The sequence below is a fragment of the Felis catus genome, chromosome B4 (assembly GCF_018350175.1).
Source record: "Felis catus isolate Fca126 chromosome B4, F.catus_Fca126_mat1.0, whole genome shotgun sequence".
NCBI classification, from domain to species: Eukaryota; Metazoa; Chordata; class Mammalia; order Carnivora; family Felidae; genus Felis; species Felis catus.
The window spans coordinates 82,907,399-82,930,596 of NC_058374.1; the positions used below are offsets into that span (position 1 = coordinate 82,907,399).

The window sequence follows — 23,198 nt, forward strand, 5'->3', positions numbered from 1 at the left end:
TAAGCATACAAAATTTTTGAATTTTTTTTCCTACTAAGAACTATGAAAGTGGAGAAATAGGATTTGTAAAATAACAAACTTGGAGTAATTACAAAGTTATTTTGTAACTTGTAGTAGTGATCATCCTAGAGTCTCAAATATCTCTACAGTAGACTGAATTATCTCTGGGTTACTAACAATCAGCCTTCCAACCTCTTTATATTCCTGGGGCTAGGGATCCTAAGTTCACTATACCCTCTTCCATAAAGAAGGCTCCATTTCTCAGTCTCCTAGAGGTGCTATACGAAGTATAATCCATAATATTAGGTAGTGAGTGCATCTATAAATCTCAGAGAATCTGCAGGCAGAGCTGTTTGTCTTGTTTCATTTCTCCACAGGGGTTTCATGTAATTACCATACCCACCTCTGAGGTTATCCAGGACCAGTTTACTACCTCTCTGAAGTTGCTCCCTGGCCAGTCCATATCATCATGACCTAAAGAATAACCTAGGTCTGAGTTTCATAAAAATATCTAACCTGCTGGGGTACCTGGGTGGCTCAGTCAGTTAAGCATCTAACTTTGGGTTTCAGCTCAGGTCATGATCTGTTTGTGAGTTTAAGCCCCACGCTGGGCTCCATGCTGACAGTGCAGAGCCTGCTTGGGATTCTCTCTCCGCCCCTCCCCCACTTGCTCAGTCTCTCTCTCAAAAATAAATAAACAAACTTAAAAAAATATATATCTAACCTGCTGACCTAACAGGATTGTATCAGGATCAAATGAGATATACCCTGGCAATATACACATTAAGTTAGCTGCCTTAAAATGTAAATGAACTGATTCATGAGTTAATCATATATATACATAATTTATGATTATCAAGTATGAACATCCTCTCTGGAAATTACAATGTGGGTGAATCGAGATATGGTCCTGAGGGGTTGGGTGAACTTCCATCTCTCCATCTACCATGTGGAATCTCTATCCCAGCCCCATATTCAGAATGCCAGATCAGCATGTAACCCAGCTCCATTGTGTGGACAGTTTCATAGGACAAAGGCCCCAGCATAGCACAAGCCAGCCTAGCAGCCCCTTTGGCTAGCTCCTGAGGGCCCCCCTTCTCTCTCTTTCTCTGGTTATGCTTTGCTGACTGCTGACTCCTGGCAAAGTCCAGAACAATCACCAAGCTCTGTGCATCATCCCTCTCCCATCCATAGTTAAGGGCTCCAATTAGCACTTGGATCAGGTGAGAGCTCCCACATATTAGAAATGGGCTAATTCAAGAAACAGAATGAAAATAGACTGAAACATCCTGTACTTGGCTCCTTCTCCCCTTCTTTTCATAGGGAGTCAGATACAACTCTAAGCCAGGGAGACCAGTGCTCACTATGGTTAGGTTCTGTTCTAAGTAGTTAATAGTATGTGTGTTATCTCACGTACTGGTTTTCCCTAGGACTGCACAGTTTATTCCCTACTTATTCTATTGACATCCTATCCTTGGATGACTTCACCTATGTCTGCTCTCCCTCAAAAATTATTTTTTTAATTAAAAAATTTTTTTTCAAAGTTTATTTATTTTGAGAGAGAGAGAGAGAGAGAGAGAGAGAGAGAGAGAGAGAGAGAATGCCCACAAGCTGGGAGGGGCAGAGAGAAGGAGAGAACAGAATCCCAAGCAGGCTCCGCATCATCCATGCAGAGCCTGATGCAGGGCTTGAACTCATGAACTGCGAGATCATGACCTAGCCGAAATCAAGAGCTGGATGCTTAACTAACTGTGCTACCCAGGCACCCCTCTCCCTCAAAATTTATATCTATATATTTACAGAAAATTTTCAGCTGGGTGTCCTATGGACACCTCAAATACAGCCTGTCTGAAACAGAATGGATTATCTTCCCCCCATTCAAACATGCTTTTCTTCTGTATCCAATCATTAAATCAGAAACCTATGAATCAACTTTGATTCCTTCCCCTATCCTCCCATTTTCACCTAACCAGTCACCACCAGAACTCTACCAATTCTGTCTTTTAGATGACTTAACCCACACCATGTCCCACCTGAGAACTCTATATCCTGTTTGACCCTGTTTCTGGTCTCATTCCCTCTCCAATTCATTCTCTATGTTGCTGTCAGCTTTATCTTTATAAAAACACCTGTAATTTGTCATTTCCCTGGGTCCCTTCAACAGCTCCTGAACATCTGAAAGACATTACTATGGGGTGCCTGGGTAGCTCAGTCAGTTAAGTATTTGAGGTTAAGCGCCTGACTCTTAATTCTGGCTCAGGTCATGATCTTACAGTTCCTGGGATCAAGCCCTGAGTCAGGCTCTGCACTGCCATTGCAGTTGGAATTGCAGTTGGGATTCTTTCTCTCCCTTTCTCTCAAAATAAATAAATAAACATCAAATTAAAATACATTACTATAAATACAGGACTCCTCATAATTTACCCTCAACTTTTCCAACTGTTCTCCATATCTCTGCAGCATGAGGCCCTGGCAATTTTGTACTTCTTGTGGCTTCTCAAATACTTCATTCTGTTTCATTACCCAGTGCTTTAGCAGAAGCTGTTCCCTACACCTTGAATGTCTTTTTCCCTTTCATATGTCAAGTGAAACCCTATCATTTCTTAATTATTATGCATGGAAACGTTAAGAATTAATTACTTGTACATTAGCAACGAGGTAGGTAAATCATCTCAATGACGAAGGTGAGTTTTTATCAGATAGATGGTCAGTCTGTGAAAGTAAAATAATACAACACATGACAGGCAAGAAGCTATTTCCTCAGCAGGGAATAAAGTAACAGAGGTGTATCTAAGTGACAGTGTGAGAAATCTGCAATGATTGCTTCAGCTCTCACACCTAGGATGGAAACAAAGGAGAAAAGCTACAGAAACAGAACTCAGGAACTTTCTTCTCATTACCCCCAAAATACAAAGTACTGAGAGAGCAGGACTTTTCAGAAGGAATGCTCTCCTCCATGCCTTCGCTCCTAGGCTTAGGAGGAACATAAACCACTCTTCTCAGACACATTAGGCAGGATGTGTGAAGGCTGGACCAGGCTGACCCCTGGTGGAGAGAATGAACCAGTCATTGCACTCCAAGAATGTGATCGCAACACTTTCTCCCTTTATCCTCGTTCATTTACTAATTCAAAAACAACAGTACTTACCCTGTGTTTAGGGTAAAACCGAGGCCTTAGGTCACAGAGAACAAAGGGCTTAATCGCCATTCCTAAGATTTCTTAAGAAACCATTCTTAATTCCCATTCTTAAGAATCTAATGGGTGAGATAAGTAGCTGCCCCTTTAAATGTTCTCTTCTCGGCAGCCCTAGGGAGAGTGGGAGTCGTTAGGCGGCTAATGCAGTTAAGTAGTCCAGGGGAGAAATGTGATGGGGATTGAACGACCATCAGATATATGTGAGGGAGACAAATCCAAGGGCTTCCAGGTTTCTGGCTTGGGCAACTGGTTGGTTATGGGTTGCAGTTCACAGGGTCAGGGAACCTACGCGGAGGAGGAATGGTGTGTAAGAAGACGAAGTAAGTTTTAGACACGTTAAGTTTGAGGTCACGGGAGGGATGGGAGTGGGCTACATTCAGGTAGAAATCTCTAATAGGTTGTTGGGATATACAAATGGGATATACAAATCAGGAAAGAAATATGGGGTAGGGATTTAAAGTCCTTCTCCAGTAACTCTGAACATATAAAAACCAACGTTTACAGTATTTACACATTATTATAAAACAGCCTGCTACTTAACCTAGTGGTTATTTGTCAAGTTGTATTCTAGGTTATGCTCTCGTTTAATTTTTGTCAAGGTCTAAAGGGTTATTTTTTACAAATGAGAACACTTAAGGATCAGATTAAGTGATTTGCCCAAGGTCACACAGAGGAGCTAGGTTTGAATCCGATTACTGTTTAATTCTAAAATCTATACTTTCTGACGTCTTGCTACACCGTCTTTCTAAAGGTCCTACTTGGTAAAAACGTGAGCAGCACTGCCGGAAAAAAAACGAAATAAACCGTACCAAGCGCATGCGGACCAAGAACACATTTCACTAAGATGGCGGCTCCCCTGCTGGACGCAGGCTCCCTTACGTCATCACACTGCGCGGCCGCCTTTCGCGCACCACGTCGGAAAGTAGCAGGCGGGCAGATGGCCAGGTCCCAGGCCAGAGGGCGTGCCCTATTCATCCCTGGCGCAAGATGGCGCTGCCTTTTGCACGTTCGCTGTTCTTGTGCCGCTGGGGAGCTAAACGATTGGGGGTAGCCGTCGCGGAAGCCCGCAGAGGTAGGATTATCTCTTTTACTCTCTTTTATCTCCAAAATGGTTTCCGTTATTCCCGAGAGTCCCCTTGGGTCTCTCCCTGATCTGCTTTGGTCTTGAGAGTCCAAACCTGGGACACAAGCTGGCTTTTTTTTTTTTTTTTTTATCCCGAGGCTTTTCCAGTCTGAAAGCCCATATTGAAGCGCCTCACTCTTGCCCGCGTGACATTTTTTCTGTTTCCTCGTGAGCGCATGACTGTTTCAGATCGTAATACGTATATATCACTAGATTTAGGGGTTTAGCGCTCGTCATCATCTAATCTCTTTGCTCTGCTCACAGGCATCAGTTTCAAACTGGAAGAAAAAACCGCCCACAGCAGCCTGGCGCTCTTCAAAGGTGACACAGGTGTCAAGTATGGCATAGTAGGATTGGAGCCCACCAAGTTGGCCCTGAATGTGGAGCGCTTCCGGGAATGGGCCGTAGTGCTGGCAGACACAGCAGTCACCAGTGGCAGGCACTACTGGGAAGTGACAGTGAAGCGCTCCCACCAATTCCGAATAGGAGTGGCAGATGTGGATATGTCCCGGGATAGCTGCATCGGTGTTGACGATCGTTCCTGGGTGTTCACGTATGCCCAGCGCAAGTGGCACACCATGTTGGCCAACGAAAAAGCCCCTATTGAGGGCATGGGGCAGCCAGAGAAGGTGGGGCTGTTGCTGGAGTATGAGGCCCAAAAGCTGAGCCTGGTGGATGTGAGCAGGGTTGCTGTGGTCCACACGCTACAGACAGATTTCCGAGGTCCAGTGGTACCTGCCTTTGCCCTATGGGATGGAGAGCTGCTGACCCACTCAGGGCTTGAAGTGCCTAAAGGCCTCTAGTATGTGTTTCATTGGAGTGCCCAATCAAGCTCTAACTTGGGTAGCCTCCTGGTGAAACTGTCTGAAGCCTTTTAATTTTGCCGCTAAGCAACCTCCAACTCCTGCAATTCAGTGTTAGGCCCTCTGTGCAATATCTTAGTCTTTTTCCTTTCCCCTACCCTGTGAAAACTAGGCACACAGCCACCCTCTCCCCTCCCCCAATCTACTGCCAGTTTCCTAGGCTACCCTGCGTGTACTTAATGTGACTGGCTTCCTTCGGTCCCTCTGCCTCCCTGTGCCCAGACCTCAGACTGCATTCAGTCCCGGGGTCTTAGCTTTCAACTTTGAATTGATTCATCACTGTGATACCTCTGCCTCCCTCTGCCCCCATGTGATTCCCCCCTCCCCCCACCTTGGGGCTCTACAGAATCTCTCCAGAGTAAATCCTTTCTACCTCTGGCTGGAGGAGTGGTACAATGACTTGGCCCTTTCCCTGTAGCACATGCAGAGTTGACTCTGGCTCCCCAGGAAGTTCTTTACTGTCTCTGAATGAAACAGAGCCCTTCTTTCCTAGTACCTCAGTGCCAGACTCTCAGCCCCACACTGCTGCAGCTATCACCACCCAGAGTCCATCTGCCTTAATCTGCACATCCCTGACATCTGGTCAATCCATTATAATCATTGGGCCAGTTACAACCATGATCAAAGGAGACCAGATACTTGTGCCACAGTTGGAACTTCCAGAGGGAGGTGGGAGGCCTGAGGTCTTGCACAATCCCTTTTTGAGCCTGCTCAGACCCAAGCCCTATTACCACCCACTCTCCCCTCCACCCCCTCCAGCAGTTGCTGTATCCTAGCAACTCTAGGATACAGTTAACCTAGAGTAGTATTTAGGGTTGACGAAAACGTGGTGGGATGAGTATGTATGTGAAATATGTATTGTTTGGGCTCTGTCTGACCTTGTGGTTCCCTCTTATTCTACCTTTATGATGGTGACACAGCTGGATGCCCCTGTGGGAGAGAGAGAAGGAGTGGGCTTAACAATTATAATTTGTGTAATTAAAGTTTATTTGAGCACAAAATACTTTCTCTGTCTAAAAAATTAGCAGTAGCAGCAGTACTTCCTGGCTAAGGAGGGCAGACCTCTCCAGACTATTAAAGTCTGGTGCATAGCTGTCCCACTTCCTTTGTGGATACATACCTGTACATGGTGGCTAGGGCCCCTTTACCAGAGCATCTCTGTCTCTCTCTTGATGTTTTTTAAAGAAAGGGAGAGGGGACCTGGGTGAAGACCTGGGATGATTTTGAGTGGGCTAAACCATTAGGCTGTACCTCGAAGAAAGTCAGAGTCTCCATGGATTGCTCTACTGCATGGGTCCACCAAGGCACTTCTCTATACTCTGTCTGCCAAGGGAATGGGGTATTTTCACTCTCACAGAAAGCAGTAGCCTAAGTCTTGGTCCCCACTGAAGCAGTGCGGCTCTCCATAGCATGTTTGGTGGTTATGGGTTAAGTGTGTGGCCAGTCATGCTATTTCTTGAGCAGGTACTGTATGTGCACCCCATGCTCACACCATGCTCTCTAAGTTCTCCTTGGACAGGGCCTCGGCCGCTGCTTCGGCCTGAGTCTCAGATGGTGTATAGGAGTCCTGGTAATCCTGAAGCAGTTTCACCACCTCCAGGTGGTTGAACTGCACAGCATCATCCAGGGGAATGTTGCCCCACCTGAAAGGAACAAAGCCCATGATCAGGCAAAGAAGACATTGAGAACGCTATGGTTAAATAGTGACTGTGGTGGCTGGAGGGCAGTGGGAGAAAAGCTGCTGCTCAGCCGTCCTTTTACCTTAATCCTACTCACCTGTCCTTAACAAAAGGATTCACTTTGCAAGCCTCAATCAGGAATTTAACAACTTCGATGTGTCCTAGGAATATGGGCAGAAGGAAAATGAGATGGCACAGATCCTGAACCTTTTGGTGTTAACATTAGTATAGACTTTTGGCAGCTGGAGTCTGAACCAAAATGGGAAAGGCCTCTTCCCATTTTGCTCCCTGAAGCACCCAATAATAGTTGGCCTGCAAACTGCAGGGCATCTGGACAAAACCAGTTCCTTCCCTTGTAACCTTAAGGGCACATGCGATAGGGATTACTCTTGTTAGAAAAGAAAGGCTCTTAGGGGGTGCCTAGCTGGCTCAGTCAGTAGAGTATGCAACTCTTGATCTCAAGGTTGTGAGTTTGAGCCCCATGTTGGGAGTAGTTTACTTTAAAAAAAAAAAAAAAAGAATAAAATATAAAAAAAGAAAGGGTCTTCCCCTTTTATTTAACCTTTAGATACCTTCAGCTGCAGCAACATGCAAGGCTGTGCGGGAGTCATAATCTTTCTGTTCCATGTCCATGGCTGACAAGGCAAACCTGAGGGTGGTGGAAAATAGCTAGAGTTACCCAGATCAGCCTAGAATCACTAGTGTCTTTTCTGAAGTGGGGTCAGACTGGATGGATTCCAGAAAAAGTAAAACAGAGCTTATGGTAAGATCTGTAGACTCTGAGTAATCATGTTCTATACCCAGATGAGACTGTTACTCCTGAATCAGACGGGTGTGATGCTTCCAGAAACATCACTACCTACATGTTTGCTGATGTTGGTGATCTACTTGAGGCAAGGTCCTTAATTACTTCCAAGGATTCTGCTCTTAACACCCAGGTTAATCCTAACAGTGACTACTGTTAATTAAATTCTTATCACATGGCAGTCACTGTACTTAAAATAATCTCCTTAAAAATTTTTTTTCTTTAGTGTTTTTATTTTTGAGAGAGACAGAGCATAAACGGGGGAGGGGCAGAGAGAGGGAGACACAATCTGAAGCAGGCTCCAGGCTCCAAGCTGTCAGCACAGGGCCTGATGCGGGGCTTGAATTCACAAACCGCAAGATCATGACCTGAATGGAAGTCGGATACTTAACCAACTAAGCCACCCAAGGGCCCCTAAAATAATCTCATTTAAATGCAATCTGTGCTATTTTATCTGGCTCTAAAGCTGAAGCACTTAACTATTTTGCTGTGTTGACTCCTAATGAGATCTCTGACCAGGAGTATTTTAGTGTGTTTATTTAGTACCTTCGAAGAGCTGAGACATCTCCACTATAGGCAGCAAATAATAGGTTCACCACAGTCTTGTTCTGGAAAACAAATTATACCCACCTTAGATTAACTGTGACTTTGAGCTCACCCATGCCCAGCTCTACCCTGTGACCCTTCTACAAAGATGCTTAGCCAAGGGTATTGCTAAAGCATTATGGAATGTTATATTCTGAAATATTCTTATAAGCCACCTTGGGTTTTCCTTACCCGAACTTCTCCCCCTTCACGCCGTGGGTCTAACTTCCGAGCACAATGCCTCAGGTTGTCATAGTTGTGGAAATTGAAGAGAGACACCAACTTCTAGAATCATAAGCCAAAGAGATTGTTTACTTACTCCCTGCACTTCGTAGAAGCTCAAAATTGTTTCATTTACTCATTCAAAAACATTAAGTCCTACATGCAAAGTAACTCACCTGGCAGAAGCTGATGCCCCTGTGGCTGTTCCCTAGCTTGTCCAGTGGAGGTGACAGACACATCATTCCCATGACATTAGGTACTACTAGGAGGATGGCTCCTGACACAGCTGACTTGGCTGGCAGGCCCACCTTGGGGACAAAGTTGAAACTGAGGATAAGCTAGAGGTGCCCCCAAGTCCAGATTAATAAGTTAGTCTATCCCAAATGACTGCATAGGCAAAGCCATATCCATCTCAACCTTTTGGCTTGTTCATTAGCTTCTTTTCTTACTAATCTCCTGCCCTCTCTCCCTTAAATTAATGGCTTCAGTAAGGAAATATTTGTTGAGTGTCTATGCTGTGCCTGATGCTGCCCTAGAACTAGGACAGTATCATTTGACTTCATTCTGGTGGTAGGAGATACATCATCAACAGAGAAAAATAACCACAGCTTGTGGGAAAACACAGGAGAAATGAAGTAGGGTGCAGGGATAGAGAATGAAATGGGAGGGGGGCCTACTGGAGACAGGATGGTCAGAAAAGCCTCTCTGAGGAAGTGGCATCTAAACTGAGACCTAGAGAAGTGCCAGGCACGTGAAGAGCAGCAGCAGAGTGGCTTAGAAGCTGCAGCATCATGTATTGATGTGTTTGAGGGATTTGGTGTGTTTGACAAACTCCCCTAAGGATTCTCAGCCTAACTGCCTGGCTGGAAGCTACTGAATGACAGGCAGGAACAAGCTTCCATCCTCAACTTTGAGAGACTCCGTGTCCTCATGTCTCGGCTCTGGACTGGTGGCAAATGGATGGCAGGGCCAGCAGCACTCACATGGAAGGCAAACTGGCCTGAGAAGTCGTACATGCCGCAGGAATGCATGAGGCTGAGGGTGTTGCGCACTGCTTCAGCGCTCAGCACGCTCTCTCCTGTGATGGGGCAGATCCCGCCATTGGCCAGGGTGGCTGCCATGACACTGCCTGACTCACAGGTCACCTCCACGGAGCACAGCTATGGAGACAAGGCAGAGGTGAGGGTGCAGTGTGGATGTGAACACTGTGCTCTTGGGTCTAGAGCAATGTTCTTGGCATCCTGATCTTTCAAAAAGTTCCCCTGGTGTTTCTGAAGGACACCAGAACCACTGAAAAGGAGCATCCCTCTTGTGGGTGAGAGCAAGGATGGCAGTCTGTCCTGTTCCTTTGGCCCGGAGCTAAACAGAAGTGTTTCCTCACCTGGAAATAGAGATCAAGGGCAGCCATCATGTCCACCCCCTTAGGAAAGCACTGTAAGAAAGAAGAAGGGAGAGCATTTCTTTTCAGGCCATCAGCAGATCCTGTCACATTGCCAGGATCTCAAGCAAAGTCCCCAGCCCCAGTTGCCCTTCCACCAGCTGCAGAATTCCCGGGGACTTGATATGCCGGCCTCTCCCAATTACCTTCTTTTCCTTTAGATAGTAGCCAATGGCATAATTCCGATCCCCTGTTTCCTTCTCTGACTGGAATCTGAAGCAAACACTGAATTTAGTACTTGATGTTTGAGGGAGGGTGTAAGGAGAGGGGAAAAATACCTTCCTTGAGAGAGACAGAACTAGATCACATATGTCAAACTAAATCAGCCCCTCTATAAATTCTCACAGTAATACTGGAGGAAACTTCTGACCCTGAGGAAACACTGGGCTAAACTTTATTGTAAAGCATAAAAAAACAAACCAAACCCAAAATGGGTCATCTAGTTTGGGAAAACTGATGAGCATTTTGGACTTGAGGGACTTGTCAAGAAAGGGTTTAAGAATAAGCCCTCATACTGCCTCTCTTAAGTACTAAGTAGAAATGGAGGGATGCCTGGGTGGCTCAGTTGGTTAAGTGTCAGACTCTTGATTTTGGCTGAGGTCATGATCTCATGATTCATGGATTCAAGCCCCACGTCTGGCTCTGTGCTGACAGTGCAGAGCCTGCCTGGATTCTCTCTCTCTTCTCTGCCCCTCTCCTGTTCACGCTTGCGCACACACGCACCCTCTCAAAATAAATAAAAACTTAAGAAATGGAACAAGTTTTTTTACAAAGTAAACATGTCAATGAAGGGACTCTGAGGAAGCTATGTGGCCAAAATTCCCCTGGATTTCTTGCTCTTAAGATTTATCACCACCCCACCTTCTCTATCACACACATGCACACACAAACACACCCCACAATGTATTCATCCAATCCTATGAACAGAGCCTTACGTAGCATTGCTGAAACCCATGTATTCGTTCCCAGCCATTTTGTTCAGATACTGTAATACCTAAAAGAGAAAAAGGAGCATGGAAGGCACCACATGAGAGAGAACCTCTACTAAACACATACTAGCCTGCCTAACTTTTTTGAACTCCTCAGTCCTTATCATAGCAGGGACTCAAGAGGCTTTTTCCCTCTGAGGCCACAGATCTCCACACCTCTGGAAATAAAGCTTCTAGTATGGGCTGGTGCATTATCAAAGTGGGGTTAGAGCCACGCACTGGGACACCTGGAAAGGATAACATGCCATCGAGAAAAGCAGCCAGGAGCTGAGTAGCAAGGGAACTTACAAAATCAAACTTCTCTGCTTTGTTACAGTCCATCTGCAAAGAAAGAGAGAGAGAGAGAGAGAGATCAGCATTCCAAACCTAGGAGGATGACAGGAGTGCCAGGAGGACCTAGTGGAGTTAAGGTCTTAGACTGGTTTTGCTAGTGACTTTTTTTTTTTTTTTTTTTTTTTTTTTTTTTTACAACTGAGTCTTTTTGTATACCTGCATATCATATCCAATGATCTTAAAAACCAAACCATTTAGATTTTAGTATCAAACAATGAGTACAAATAACCTCACCCCATCTGTGAGTTTTACTCATCCCTGAGCCTCACTTCCATTTCCATTCTCAATCCCAGCCCTCATCTGACTCTCACTTTCCTTCTCCTGATTCCAGTCCTGTCCCCAAACCCCATTCCTATTCCTGATCCCCATCCTCATCCCTTAGGCCCAAGCTAGAACCATACTCTATCCCTATCCCTGACTCCCATAGCTATCTCTAACTGGAGTGACAGGAATGGGATCAGGAGGTGTGTTGCATTTAATACTCAATTACATCAATTATATTGATAACTGAAATAAAGCTGAAGATTTTAGCCGAGTGTCAGGTCCAATAGGCCCACTTAGATGGGAATGGAATGAGGCAGGTGCCAGTTACAGGGCTGTAGACAGAGCTATCCCAGGGCAAGGGGAGAGCCTGAGCCTGGTCTGGTCTCCCATTCCACCCCCACCACACTCCATTGCTTCCTGTACATGTCAACTATAGTGTCAACACCATAGGGACTCTGACACCTGAGTCCCAGGGGGGAGGGTTCCTAACACCACCTTCCCCAGGAGGGGCTGTGATTGGCTCTGGAGTGTTGCGGCCCACACTGTTCTCAGGTTCTTGCTCAAGCCCTGGGAGACCTACAGCTGACAGACCAGCCTGATACCCTTGCTCAAGGCCAACTCACAGTTTCAGGTGACGTGAATAGCTGCCCTGGCCTGGCCATTCACCCTTCTTTCTGTGTCCCTCACCCAGAAGTGGCCAATCAGTACCCAACGGTGCTGTCCTCCCCCTGTGTCTGGCATTTGGCCCTTGGTCCTAGGCAGGGGTCAAGACCTGAAGACCTGCTCACTTCTCTAAGGGCCAGGAAGCTCTGGGCTCCAGACTCAGGGTTGGGGGCAGAGGTACAGCTCCTTTTACTAACATCTTCGACATATGTGGGTCCTTGCTGTGCCCTCACTACTTCCTGGGGACCCTCATAGGAACCAAGGCCCAGCAGTCTCCTGGAGAACTGGGCAGATATGTGGGATATAGGAACAAGGGGGTTTAGAGAACAGTACCTTCCAGATGGCTAGGATGGCACTGACCTTGATCAGGGAGCTCACAACAATGGCACCAGCATTGACCATGGGGTTATGGGGGATTCCTGGAGAAATACAAACCACCCAGAGTTTTATTAGCTGCTGAGCAAAGCCTCCTTTACAGCTGGCCTACTCTGCAGGCTAGACAAGAAAAATTTCTTTGCTGGGGAGGATGAAATGACAGAGCTAATCAGCAAAGTCAGAGAAATAAACAAACAAGGCTGGAGGGATAGGTGGGAATAAGAAGAGGGACATCTATGAGTCTGCCCTGAGCCCTGGTAGTGCTCACCTTCCTCATTGAGAGAGAGCTTGTTGTAACGTAGGCCACTGGGCTCCTTGCCCACAAACTTGTGCACGTAGTCAGTGCCTAGGGTGCTTATGGAGATGGCATAGGTGAGGGGCTTCACACAAGACTGCAGGCAGAAGGGGATCTTTGTGTGGCCCACGGAGTGCCTGGGGGCAGATAGGTGCCATGAAAGGGATCAGCCTATGTTCTGCACCCGTGCTCTGCCTCCCCTTCCTCTCACCCAGCATCTTACCGCTGACCATCCACAGTGCACAGGGAGACACCCCACAGGTCTGGATTGGATTTGGCCAGCTGAGGGATGTAGGCCGCCACCTGGGCATGAGTGGGGAGACAAAACAGACAGAATGGAGATATGGATGTAGAGGGGGAACAGAGATAATCAGAGTCAGGATAAAGGTGAAAATTCTGTCTTCTGAAGGGCAATAGGGTTCCCTCCTGCCTATTGTTCTCAGGGACACCCAAGCCTTAAGTCCAAGAAGGCCTTAGCTTTCTGTAGCTCTATTCCTATAGAGATGGCTGTAAAGCCTACGGAAAGTAAAAAGAGAAAAATTCTGGGTTTTGGTTCTCAGGCTCAATTACCCTATAGGTCTCTTTCAAAGTTCGATTGAATCCTTTATGCCACTTGTCCCCTAAGAAACTTCAGATTCCTTCACCTGCTCTAGAAATCACATGTATAGAAATACATAAAGCATTTGTCCCCATTTTTAGAGGTTCTGCTTATCTCTCATCCATGGATTCCCAGCCCCAAGAAATTTCCAAGAAGCAAGGTATATCTGGCCCAGAGCCCTTGCCCCTCCCTTAGTCCCCTGGCCCTCACTTTGCCTCCAGTGAGCTCTTTGGCATCCTCAAAGATGCGATCCACATGGCTCGTGAACTCCTCAAAATCAGGAATGACAAACTTCTTTCGGAATGCCTGGGTCAGGAGCACAATGTTGCTGCTCACACACCTGGATCCCAGACACGATTGGGTTAGGGGGCTGGAGAGATGCAGCTGTGACTCACTCTGGAGCCATGGAAGTTGGGAATAAAGAAGGCGTGAGTGGTCATGAAGTTTGGGACCAACAGCTCTATAACCTTTGGCATGTCACTTTATCTTTCTGGGTCTTAAGTTTCTTTTGCCTCTAAAATGAGGGGTTGTTGTAATGATGTGGAAAGATACCCCAAGACAGTGTCTTGGGATATAAGAAAAAAATACCCATATAATATGCATAGTGGGCCACCTTTATATTTTAAGAATCCTAAGTCATATAAGTATATTTATATATATTCCTGTATGTATGTAAATGCATAGGACGTTATCTAGAAGATACCCACTAATCTGTTAACAATGTTTACTTCTGGGAAAGGGGACTGGGATTGGGGAGAGAGGGAAAGGAGAACATGTATTTCTATATTGTTTGAACTTATTATATATAATGAGTATATGCATGTTCATATGTTACTTGTGTAATAAGTAATAAAACGAAGGGTCAAACTATCCAATCCCCAAGAGCCCTCCCTGCTATTATAGTCTATGTCCACATCAGTTTTGAGAGTGGGTGCCCTTGTTTCTGGGGCCCTCACTTTTGGAAGAGATCTCGGTCCAAGAGGCCACCACTGCTGGACTCTCGAACCATGCGGCGCATCTGGCTCATGCAGTCCCGAAGCCGGGGATCTGATGTCTGCAGTCCAGTGGCCTTCAGTGCCTTTAGGGAAAAGAAGAAGCCTGGTAAGGTCAACTACAAGGACAGCAATGCAATCCTAATATTCTTTCCCAATGGATAACAACTAGCTCAATCCCAACTACTGTAATAGGTGGAACAAATGGGTTTGCAGACTAAGAAAGGAGAGAATTGTGCAGCTATGGAGACTGATAAAGGTTTCCTGCCCTTTTTTATCAAGGAAGCTGGTTCCTGAACCCTTGGGGTCAAAGTCTCAAACCAAGAAGAATGGCTGAATCAGAGGGTTTCATCTTCCTACCCTGGTCCAGAGACTGGACTGCCTTATGAATCTAGACATCTACTACCATATTGCTACCATGGCCCGTTAGCCATCCCCCCACTTCCCAGAGATCCTGAAGATTCAGTGTTCTGAGCAGGTAGAGAGGAACTTACAGTAGTGAACTTGTGGATAGGGATTCGTTCCTGTCCCTCAGCAATAGTGTAGAAGAGCAGATCACCCAGGCGCGACAGCATGCCACTCTCTGATGAATCACTGTTTGGGGGCAGAGATAGGGGAGGAGGATAGGAACGTGAGAACTGCTCCCTGCTTCTCCTCCTAGAACATGGCCTTATAAGTAGATAGGTGTCCTCACTCTATGCCTCCTCCCTGAACCAGCTGATCTAGCCCTATAATTCCAACTTTCACATCTGTCCTGAGAAGTCAAATCTTACTGTCTAGCTTTCTTTTGTTCCTAACCTTCAGACCTTTATTTCTAGCTGCTTTCTAGACATTTCCATTTCTAGATGTCCCATAGGGCACTGCCAAACTCAAAATGTCCAAGTGTCCAAATGTCATTTCCCCTCCCTCCCTCTGCTCCTCTTCTGTGCTTCCCATTTGGGTTAATAGCCGTATCACTCACCCAGGTGCCAACCCAGAAATGTGGAATCATTTGGATAATTCCCATACCTTATATCCATGTTCAGTTGGTAACCCACACTATGTCTCTCAAATCCACCCTGTTTTCTTCCTTTGTGCCAGCATGGCACAGTATAAAGAACAAGAGTTTGCCCCTTAATAGCTGTGTGACCTTAATATAGATAGGAAATCAGGTTATTTAATAATGCTGAACATGCTTCCTCATCTGTAAAATAAGGGTAGTAATATGTGCTTTACATGGATGAAGTAGGCTTAATTAACAAAACATTTAGTGGAAAATGGTCTTTTATAAAGTAAATGCTCAGTAAACCATGCTTCATCATCAGCTCCATATTGTCTGTTCCCTAACTGCTACCACCCTCCCTTGACTTCCAACCCATCTTCCACAATGTGCCAGTTAACTTTCTAAAAGTCAAATATCATTTCTCTACTCAAAAACCTTTGATAGCTCTCCAGTGCCTACACATAAATTATTTCTTGGTATGGCATTCAAGGCTCTTAAAACCTACCAACATTCTTTTTCTATTCTCCACCATGTCCCAACACTTCAGTTACGCCAGATAACAGGTAGGTCCTTGTGGACCAGACATGGTTAGGCTTCCTGGCCTTTGCTTATGCTGCAGCTTCTGCATGAAATTACCTTTTTCTCCCTTCACTTGGAAAAGTCCTGCTCATCCTTCAAGGTCCAGATCAAATGTTACTAATTCTATAAAGGCTTCCTCAAACCTCCCAATATTGTTTATGCTGCTGGTATGACACAACACACCATCTTACTGACAGAAGACTCCATTGCTCCACTGTTGTGTGTGTGTGTGTGTGTGTGTGTGTGTGTGTGTGTGTGTGTTTAGCATCAACATTCTTTATTTTTATTAAATTAGAAGTACAAGAGTGCCTGGGTGACTCAGTTGGTTAAGCATCCGACTGTTGATCTTAGCTCAGGTCTTTATCTCAGGATTACGAGTTCAAGCCCCATGTTGGGCTCTACGCCCAGCATGGAGCCTATTAAAAAAAAAAAAAAAGAAGTACATTGCAAAATCATAAACAGGTACGATAATATTTTGGATTACAGATTAAATTCAAAATAAAAAGATGTAGGGGTACCTGGGTGGCTCACTGGTTGTGTCCAACTTCGGCTCAGGTCATGATCTCACAGTTCATGAGTTTGAGCCCCACGTGGGTCTCTCTGCTGTCAGTGAGGAGCCTGCTTCAGATCCTCTCTCCCCTTCTCTCTGCCTTTGCCCCACCCTCATGCACTCTCTTTCTCAAAAAATAAATAAATAAATAAATAAATAAATAAATAAATAAATAAATAAAATTAAAAAAATAAAATGACGTAAAATTTTTAAAAAATATTTTAAGTAATCTCTACACCCAATGTGGGGCTCGAACTCACAACCTCAAGATCAAGAGGTGCATGCTCCACTGACTGAGCCAACCAGGTGCCCCAAGATGTAAAAATTTCTAATTCCAATTTTTCTGATTTGAAATTAGAAAACACCTTAAAAAAAAAATCTCCTACCCCCCCTTACCCATTTTGCACATCCTACCATCCCCTCTCTCCAGGTCTTTGTGTTTTGGATACCTAGGTCTTCCTAACATTGAGCGAAGTCCCTAGCACACAGTGGGTCTTCAATAAAGAATTACCAAGTTACGTTTCTAGGAAGGTCCCTATTGCCCAAAATATCTCTCTTGCTGGCTTATAATGCTTAACATTCCAGGTATTAAAAACTTCTTGGTCTTCAAGAGTTCTATTAATATGTTAACAGATTTAGAGAAATTATTTTATCAGATCATTCCAAATATGACAGCTATTTGAGATTAAGACCCTTTAATATCTTTGATCCAACAATTTGACTTCCAGGTATTTATCTCGTAAGTGTACTTACATACCTACAAAATAACATATTCCCATTTATTGCATTGTTAGTAATAGTAGTACTAGAAACAATGTAAATGTGCATCAACAGGGAACTGCTTAAATTATGGTACATTCATGTAATGGAATATTATGCAGTATAAAAAAGAAGAGATGAGAGAATTCTTTAAGTACTGATATGGAATGATCCCTAACATGTCATATTAACTAAAATAAGCCATCTGTAAAACTGTTCATAGTATGGTACTATTTATGTTTAAAAGGAAAAAATATGTTTGCCTTTACAAGCACAAAATATTTCTGGAAGGATATATATGAAACCTGTTAAAAAATAAAAAGAAACCTGTAAGCCTGATTTACCTTCCTCTAGGGTGATGAAGCAAGTGCTGGGCAAAAGGAGTGGGAGGGATACTTCCCACTATATATCTTTTTGCATATTTTGAGCCATATGAATATGTATATATTATTTATTGAATATGGACATATTATCTATTGAAACAAGGCATTAAAAAATTAAAAGTCTCTCAAGAAGCTTGGCATAGACCAGGCATGTGTGTGTTTAGGGTCAGGGGTCAGAAAGAATACCAGGAGAGGGGTGTTTTCTTGTTTCTGAGGAAATCCAACTGTCACAATGAGGCTAGTGCCTATAAGGAGGACAGAGTCCATCTGGTGATAGAAGAAGGGAGGAGGAAAAAGCTATATGAGGAATAACGCAAGAAGGAAATTATGTAGGAACATTTAGAGGGCAAGTCTCTGTGCCTGGAAGCTGAGGGAAGACAGGAAATAATGCCATACCACTGAAGTATAACAAGCCTTAAGAAAATTGCAAACCCTTTGGCCCAGATAAGGATTGATCTATGATATAATGTTGAGGGGCAAAAAAGCAAGGTGCAGAACAATGTGTATACCATGATACCATTTTCATAAAAAAGAAAGGAAAAAAATATCAACATGTATTTGCTGATATATGCATACAATATCTTTAGAAGGTTATACAAGATATCGATGACAGGATGACAGGTGTCCCTGGGGAGCAAAATTTCCTAGGAATTTACTCTAAGAAATAATTGAACCGGTCCACAAGAATATGTAGTAACCAGATTGAAGACTAGTTAAATAAATTATGATACCTCACACAATGGAATCTTAAAATGGCTAAATAGCAGCCACTAAAATGACAATAATATCACACACACACATTCAATGGTATTAAAAGCTGTTTATAAATGAAAAAGGTTACCAAGGAATATGAAGACTGTAATCCTATTTTTGTTAAAATTTTATATATACGTATATAGGGTATGTCTGGATATACACCACAATATTAATGGTTACCTCTAATTTGGGATCTTTATTTTCTTCTTGATACTCTATCTTATTTTTCTTTTATAATCAGGAATAACAAAGCTAAATATTAAAAAAACAAACAAGAACCTGAATACCAGGGCATTTTCTCTTTTCTGCCTTCCTTCTCCCCCACCCCCCAAACACAAGAAACCCTCCCCATCATGGTGTCACACTCCAGAGCCAATCCCCCTCCAGTGCTCTCAATTCCTTTTGCTTAAGGGAGAACCAGATCAAGGCTCCTACTAAGAATTGCCTGGGAGCAAAGGCAGCCATAGGCAGGAGGATCAAGGTTCCCCAAAACACTTCCATCACCAGACACCAGTGGGTAAGGAAGTATGTGTAGAAGGAACCAGGGATACTACTTGCTTCCCAGGAGGTTTAAAGGTGAGGGAGATTAAGGCTTTGCTCTATCCCACCATTTCTCCCATGGTGATTATTTGGGGAAAGTTGGAATGGAGAGTAGAATGAGACAGAGAGAGGGCTTATTCTTTAAAATTTAAATGTTCCATGTTTCCTTGAGAAGCAGCTGATGGAAAAGGACAGCCTAATAAATAATGATAAATAAATTATACCTTACTGGTCTGTTACCTGTCAGGACAGGGGCTCCAGTGGTGGTGAGGCAGTGCTGTGTCTATCTGGCTACTTTAATTATGATATGCATGTCTTTCTGAATGTCATCAGTACATGTCAATGACAGGAGAGATGGTCCATTTTCTGGTCCTGCTATGATAGTGCAGGGACTACTTGGACAGTGTCTATGTTGCCTGCTGGAAAGGACAAAATTCCCTGCTCAGCTCCGTCTGTGTCTCGGAGAAAAGAGGCTCAGCCACCAAGTTTTCCTGGGTGGAGGAGAGAGGTGCAGCCTCTGGGGCAGAATAATAAATAGCCCAAGGGATGAGAACCCTTCAAATCAGGGAGCCTGAGCAGCACAAATAACGGCTGACTGGTTCTGGTTTGGGAAATCTGAGCCTTGTAATTTTTTACCCAATTATAACGATTTTCCTCATTTAACAACCAACTGGAAAACCACTCTCATTCTACAGATTAGGAGCCCCGATAACGCACACATCCAACACATATGCAAACGACACACCACGTACCTGCGCACTAATACACGCGCATCACACATTACACGCCGAGGACATGCCAAAACACAGACACACCATACAGATGGACAGACACAAGTACACCAAGACTCGAGGAGGAGGCTGTTCCATACCCACTCATCCCCTAAAATACATCCGAGGACCTAGGAGAGGGAAGGTGAGGATGCGCGTTGCGCACACGGCCCTGCACTCAGACACGTGCACCAACCAACACGCCGCGCTTGTCTGCGTTCCCAGTTAAGTACGCACCTTGGACAGGCACCATCCCGAGGACCGACCTGCCCAAACGCCCTCCCGGGCGGACGGCATGTTACCGCCCGAGCGCGGCGGACCCAAAACCCCAGATCTAAAAGAAAAGGCATCGCAGGCTAGTGAGCGAGAAGAGAAGGGGAGATGAGGTGCGCTCTCGGGGTAAGGGTACTCCGAGCTGGCGACAACGACAGTGGGAGTGGGAGCGAGCCTGTTCCCCTGCCCCTGTCCCGCAAGCCTTACTGATCCCGGTGCTGCGGCTGGTGGCTGTGCGGCGTCTCTCTGCCCAGCGCCGCGGCCTCACTGAGGTGGTGCCGGACGCCCCCGCCAAGAAGAGGGCTCCGGCTCAGGTGACCCCAGCCTCCCAGCCAGCAGTGACTGCCGGCCCCGCTCAGCGCATTCTGCAGAGCCCTCATAGAGCGCATCCCCCCAGCGCGCCGCCAGCTCTGCCCGAGCGACCTAGGAGTCTGAGCCGTGGCTGGAGGGAGGGGCGGAGGAATCGCGAACGCCGCGAGGTGGAAGGAGCTCTATGTTGGAGTGCGGCGCCCCGGCTGTGGAGGGGAGGAGGGGCCCAGTGGGTGGGGTTGGAGCAGGAGGAGGGGCCCTAAATGTCTCCGGGTCTCTAAATGTCTCCGGCCCCTGCCAGGTGCACTCAATCCCCACCTAGAGAGGGGATGGGCGAGGAGTGCAAGGTATCTAAGGAGAGAAAGCTGCGGAGGATAATTAGCGGGTGGAACCAGAGAGCCGTGCCCGAAGTTGGGATGGACAATGCCCAGGTCCAATCATTGGGGAAGCAAAGACCTTGGGGGCGGAGAAAAGATGAAGTTACCCAATTGAGAGCAAGGCAGTGGGTCGTCCGCAAAAGCCTTGCGGATTCTTTAGTGCCTTGACACCCTGCGGCAGCCTTGCGTACAGACGTTGAGGGCGGGAAAGCCGAGGCTTGGCGATTGCGAAGCTCCCGGAGGACGCGGCGGCTTCAGAACCATGGAATTCTCGGAGAGAGAGGAGAGCGGTACCTCTCTGCACTCAGATAAGAGTGAGCCCTTTTCAAGAGGCCACCTAGTGACCTTCAACATTCCAAGGCCGGAACCGGCCACGGTAACCCGCCGCGTAGACCGGCACGGAGGTCCAACGAACGCGTGGTCTCCGGCACGCGGTATGGGTGAGTGAGGAGTCAGATGGCCGGAAAATACCCTGGCAAGAAACAGCCCCTGCGCACTTTAGGGAGTTCCTGAGGTGGTGAAAAGGTCACCCTGGTGGTTATTAGATTGCCTACGTTCACGTGCTATCTCTACCAATTATTTGGTGGCTGTATAGGGCGTGCCTGTTCTCGATAGAGCCTTTATACATTTTATAAGCCGTTAAGTGCTCCCAAAATTTTAGTTATTTGAACTACCACACCCTGTATTCCTCACGTAAAAGAAGTGATATAGAAAAGTAGTGGGTTTTTTTTTTTCTAAAGATTTTATTTTTGAGTAATCCCTGCATTCAACATGGAGCTCGAACTTAAAGCCCCAAGATCAAGATTCACACGCTCCACAGACTGAGCCGACCAGGCGCCCCTAGGAGACGAATTTTGAAAGCTAAACACATTCAGGAATTTTATAATTTGCAATTAGGAAAACACTCGTCTGTATCTTCACAGTGCCTAACATAGTATCTATATTGAGTAGAAACTCATGTAAATATTAGGTATCATCTAATGCTTGTGGTGTGCCAGCTATTTTATATAGTCCATCTCTCCCTCTTACCAGAGACCTACAAAGTAGTTATTATTAGTCCCATTTTGAAGATGAGGAAACTAAGACTCGGAAATAGGGCTTCTTTGAATAAGGTAACCCAGTTGTTATCTAATACCAGAGCTCAGAATCGGACTCAAATCTCTGACTACAAGGCTTTCTCCATCAATGCAGCTCTTCCCAAAATTAACTGTTGACTCAGATTATCCCAGGAAATGACACCATCCCTAAAGGAAGCATTTTATGTGGAAGCATTATGATACAGTACTGGGAGTTGTCTAAGGTTGGCTGTATCACAAACCAGCACCTTTTTTTTTTTTTTAAGATTTTTAATTTTTTTGTTTTTTAAGTAATCTCTACTCCCAATGTGGGGGTTCGATCTTACAACCCCGAGATCAAAAGTTGCACACTCTACCGTCACTTTACAGTTTTGGATTAGCGTGAACATCAGGGGTAACTGTGGGAGAAAAAATATCAAAACCATATTCTGGTGTGTTTTGTGGAAAGGCAGTTCTCCTTTGCGTTGATTAGGGCTGGAGGATTTATTTGGTTTGAAACCAGATAGAGTGACTTTTTTGTTTTTCCCTCCTGCAGTCATTCCCTATCTGCCCTATCTCACCTATTCAGACTGTCTCTCTAATTGAGGAACCCAGGCTTCCCCTGGGCTGCCTCTTGCATGGCTTCCCCATGACTTTAAGAAAGTTCTAGTAGTATAAACTAGAGCTAACGTTAGTTTTTCCAAATGTAACAGGCTAATCTTATCCTTGTTTGACTCAGGAATGTTATTTCTTTGAAGCTTTTTAAGCCGTGGAGAGACAGGTACCATATGTTAGGGATTTCTAAACATTACCTAGAAGTCATTTGCTTCCTTTTATTTCCTACCCCTGCTTTTATGAATTAGCCTTAATTATAATCAGTGAGTGATGAGTTCCCCACTCTCTTTCTTTCCAGTTGTCTCTGATAGTAGGAACTGGTTGGTCAGTGAATAAAATCTGCCTGTAGAAGGGGAGGTTCTTTGCTTGGAGAACTAGCCCCTAGCTGCCCTTTGACTTTTGTAGTGACTCTTCTTCCACTACAATATTGCTGCCTTTGTATGAGGAAGGAGCATGAACGAGTGACTTGGGAGGCTCACAGTTTTGTGTAAAGTATAAAATATTCAAGAAGAACAAGCTTGTCGTCCCAGGTAATTAAAGCTTGGCAGTGTCCGATCCTTTTTTTTGTTTCAAATTTGAAAAGGACCCATCTAGTTAAATCTGTGCAAAAGTATTAGACAACTGTGACATGGCCAGCTAGAAATGAGTTTTTAATAAGTTAAAGAAATCTCTGTCATGTCTAATAGTAGGTTTTTAGGTCAGCCCTGGATGTGCCAGAGTTTTGTGGTATATGAGGGAGGATTGGTCTTAATGATTTTGAAACCTAAATCAGAAAAGCCAAATCCTCTGGGACAAAATTGGAAACTTGATGTTTAAGGAATGTTTATTAT

The 23,198-nt window shown here is 45.0% G+C and overlaps 2 protein-coding genes across 5 annotated transcripts; one reads left to right on the forward strand and one right to left on the reverse strand.

The window, feature by feature from the left end:
* Positions 1-3,297: 3,297 nt before the first annotated feature.
* Positions 3,298-6,183, forward strand: SPRYD4 (SPRY domain containing 4). The gene is made up of 3 exons (XM_003988895.6): positions 3,298-3,516; positions 3,948-4,268; positions 4,584-6,183. The coding sequence occupies exons 2-3, from the start codon at positions 4,184-4,186 to the stop codon at positions 5,120-5,122; spliced, it is 624 nt and encodes a 207-aa protein (XP_003988944.1). The 5' UTR covers positions 3,298-3,516; positions 3,948-4,183; the 3' UTR covers positions 5,123-6,183.
* Positions 6,152-20,547, reverse strand: GLS2 (glutaminase 2). Of its 4 annotated transcripts, XM_019835094.2 has the most exons (19): positions 20,220-20,361; positions 19,977-20,073; positions 14,915-15,014; positions 14,385-14,506; positions 13,639-13,768; positions 13,054-13,133; positions 12,804-12,967; positions 12,521-12,579; positions 11,189-11,221; positions 10,847-10,905; positions 10,058-10,124; positions 9,855-9,905; positions 9,457-9,633; positions 8,650-8,781; positions 8,444-8,536; positions 8,213-8,274; positions 7,434-7,510; positions 6,959-7,022; positions 6,152-6,825 (listed from the first exon to the last, which is right to left on the reverse strand). In XM_019835094.2, exons 3-19 carry the CDS (start codon positions 14,993-14,995, stop codon positions 6,669-6,671), a joined length of 1,608 nt encoding a protein of 535 aa, XP_019690653.1. In that variant the 5' UTR covers positions 14,996-15,014; positions 19,977-20,073; positions 20,220-20,361; the 3' UTR covers positions 6,152-6,668. The 4 variants fall into 4 exon arrangements, with proteins under 4 accessions (XP_019690653.1, XP_003988945.1, XP_011282406.1 ...); XM_003988896.6 differs by lacking the exon at positions 19,977-20,073 and having other exon boundaries at positions 20,220-20,547; XM_011284104.4 differs by lacking the exon at positions 20,220-20,361 and having other exon boundaries at positions 19,977-20,104.
* Between the last annotated feature and the right edge of the window lie 2,651 nt (positions 20,548-23,198).

What these genes read in the sequence shown, in the direction of transcription:
- GLS2 (XM_003988896.6), bottom strand. Translation starts at nt 20,401, where the DNA reads ATGCGCTCTATGAGGGCTCTGCAGAATGCGCTGAGCGGGGCCGGCAGT. An exon ending in AAGCAGAGAAGTTTGATTTT is followed by an intron (nt 10,906 to 11,188) that starts GTAAGTTCCCTT and finishes TTTCTCTTTTAG; the next exon opens with GTATTACAGTATCTGAACAA. An exon ending in ATGGGTTTCAGCAATGCTAC is followed by an intron (nt 10,125 to 10,846) that starts GTAAGGCTCTGT and finishes TGTTTGCTTCAG; the next exon opens with ATTCCAGTCAGAGAAGGAAA.
- SPRYD4 (XM_003988895.6), top strand. Translation starts at nt 4,184, where the DNA reads ATGGCGCTGCCTTTTGCACGTTCGCTGTTCTTGTGCCGCTGGGGAGCT. An exon ending in CGTCGCGGAAGCCCGCAGAG is followed by an intron (nt 4,269 to 4,583) that starts GTAGGATTATCT and finishes CTCTGCTCACAG; the next exon opens with GCATCAGTTTCAAACTGGAA.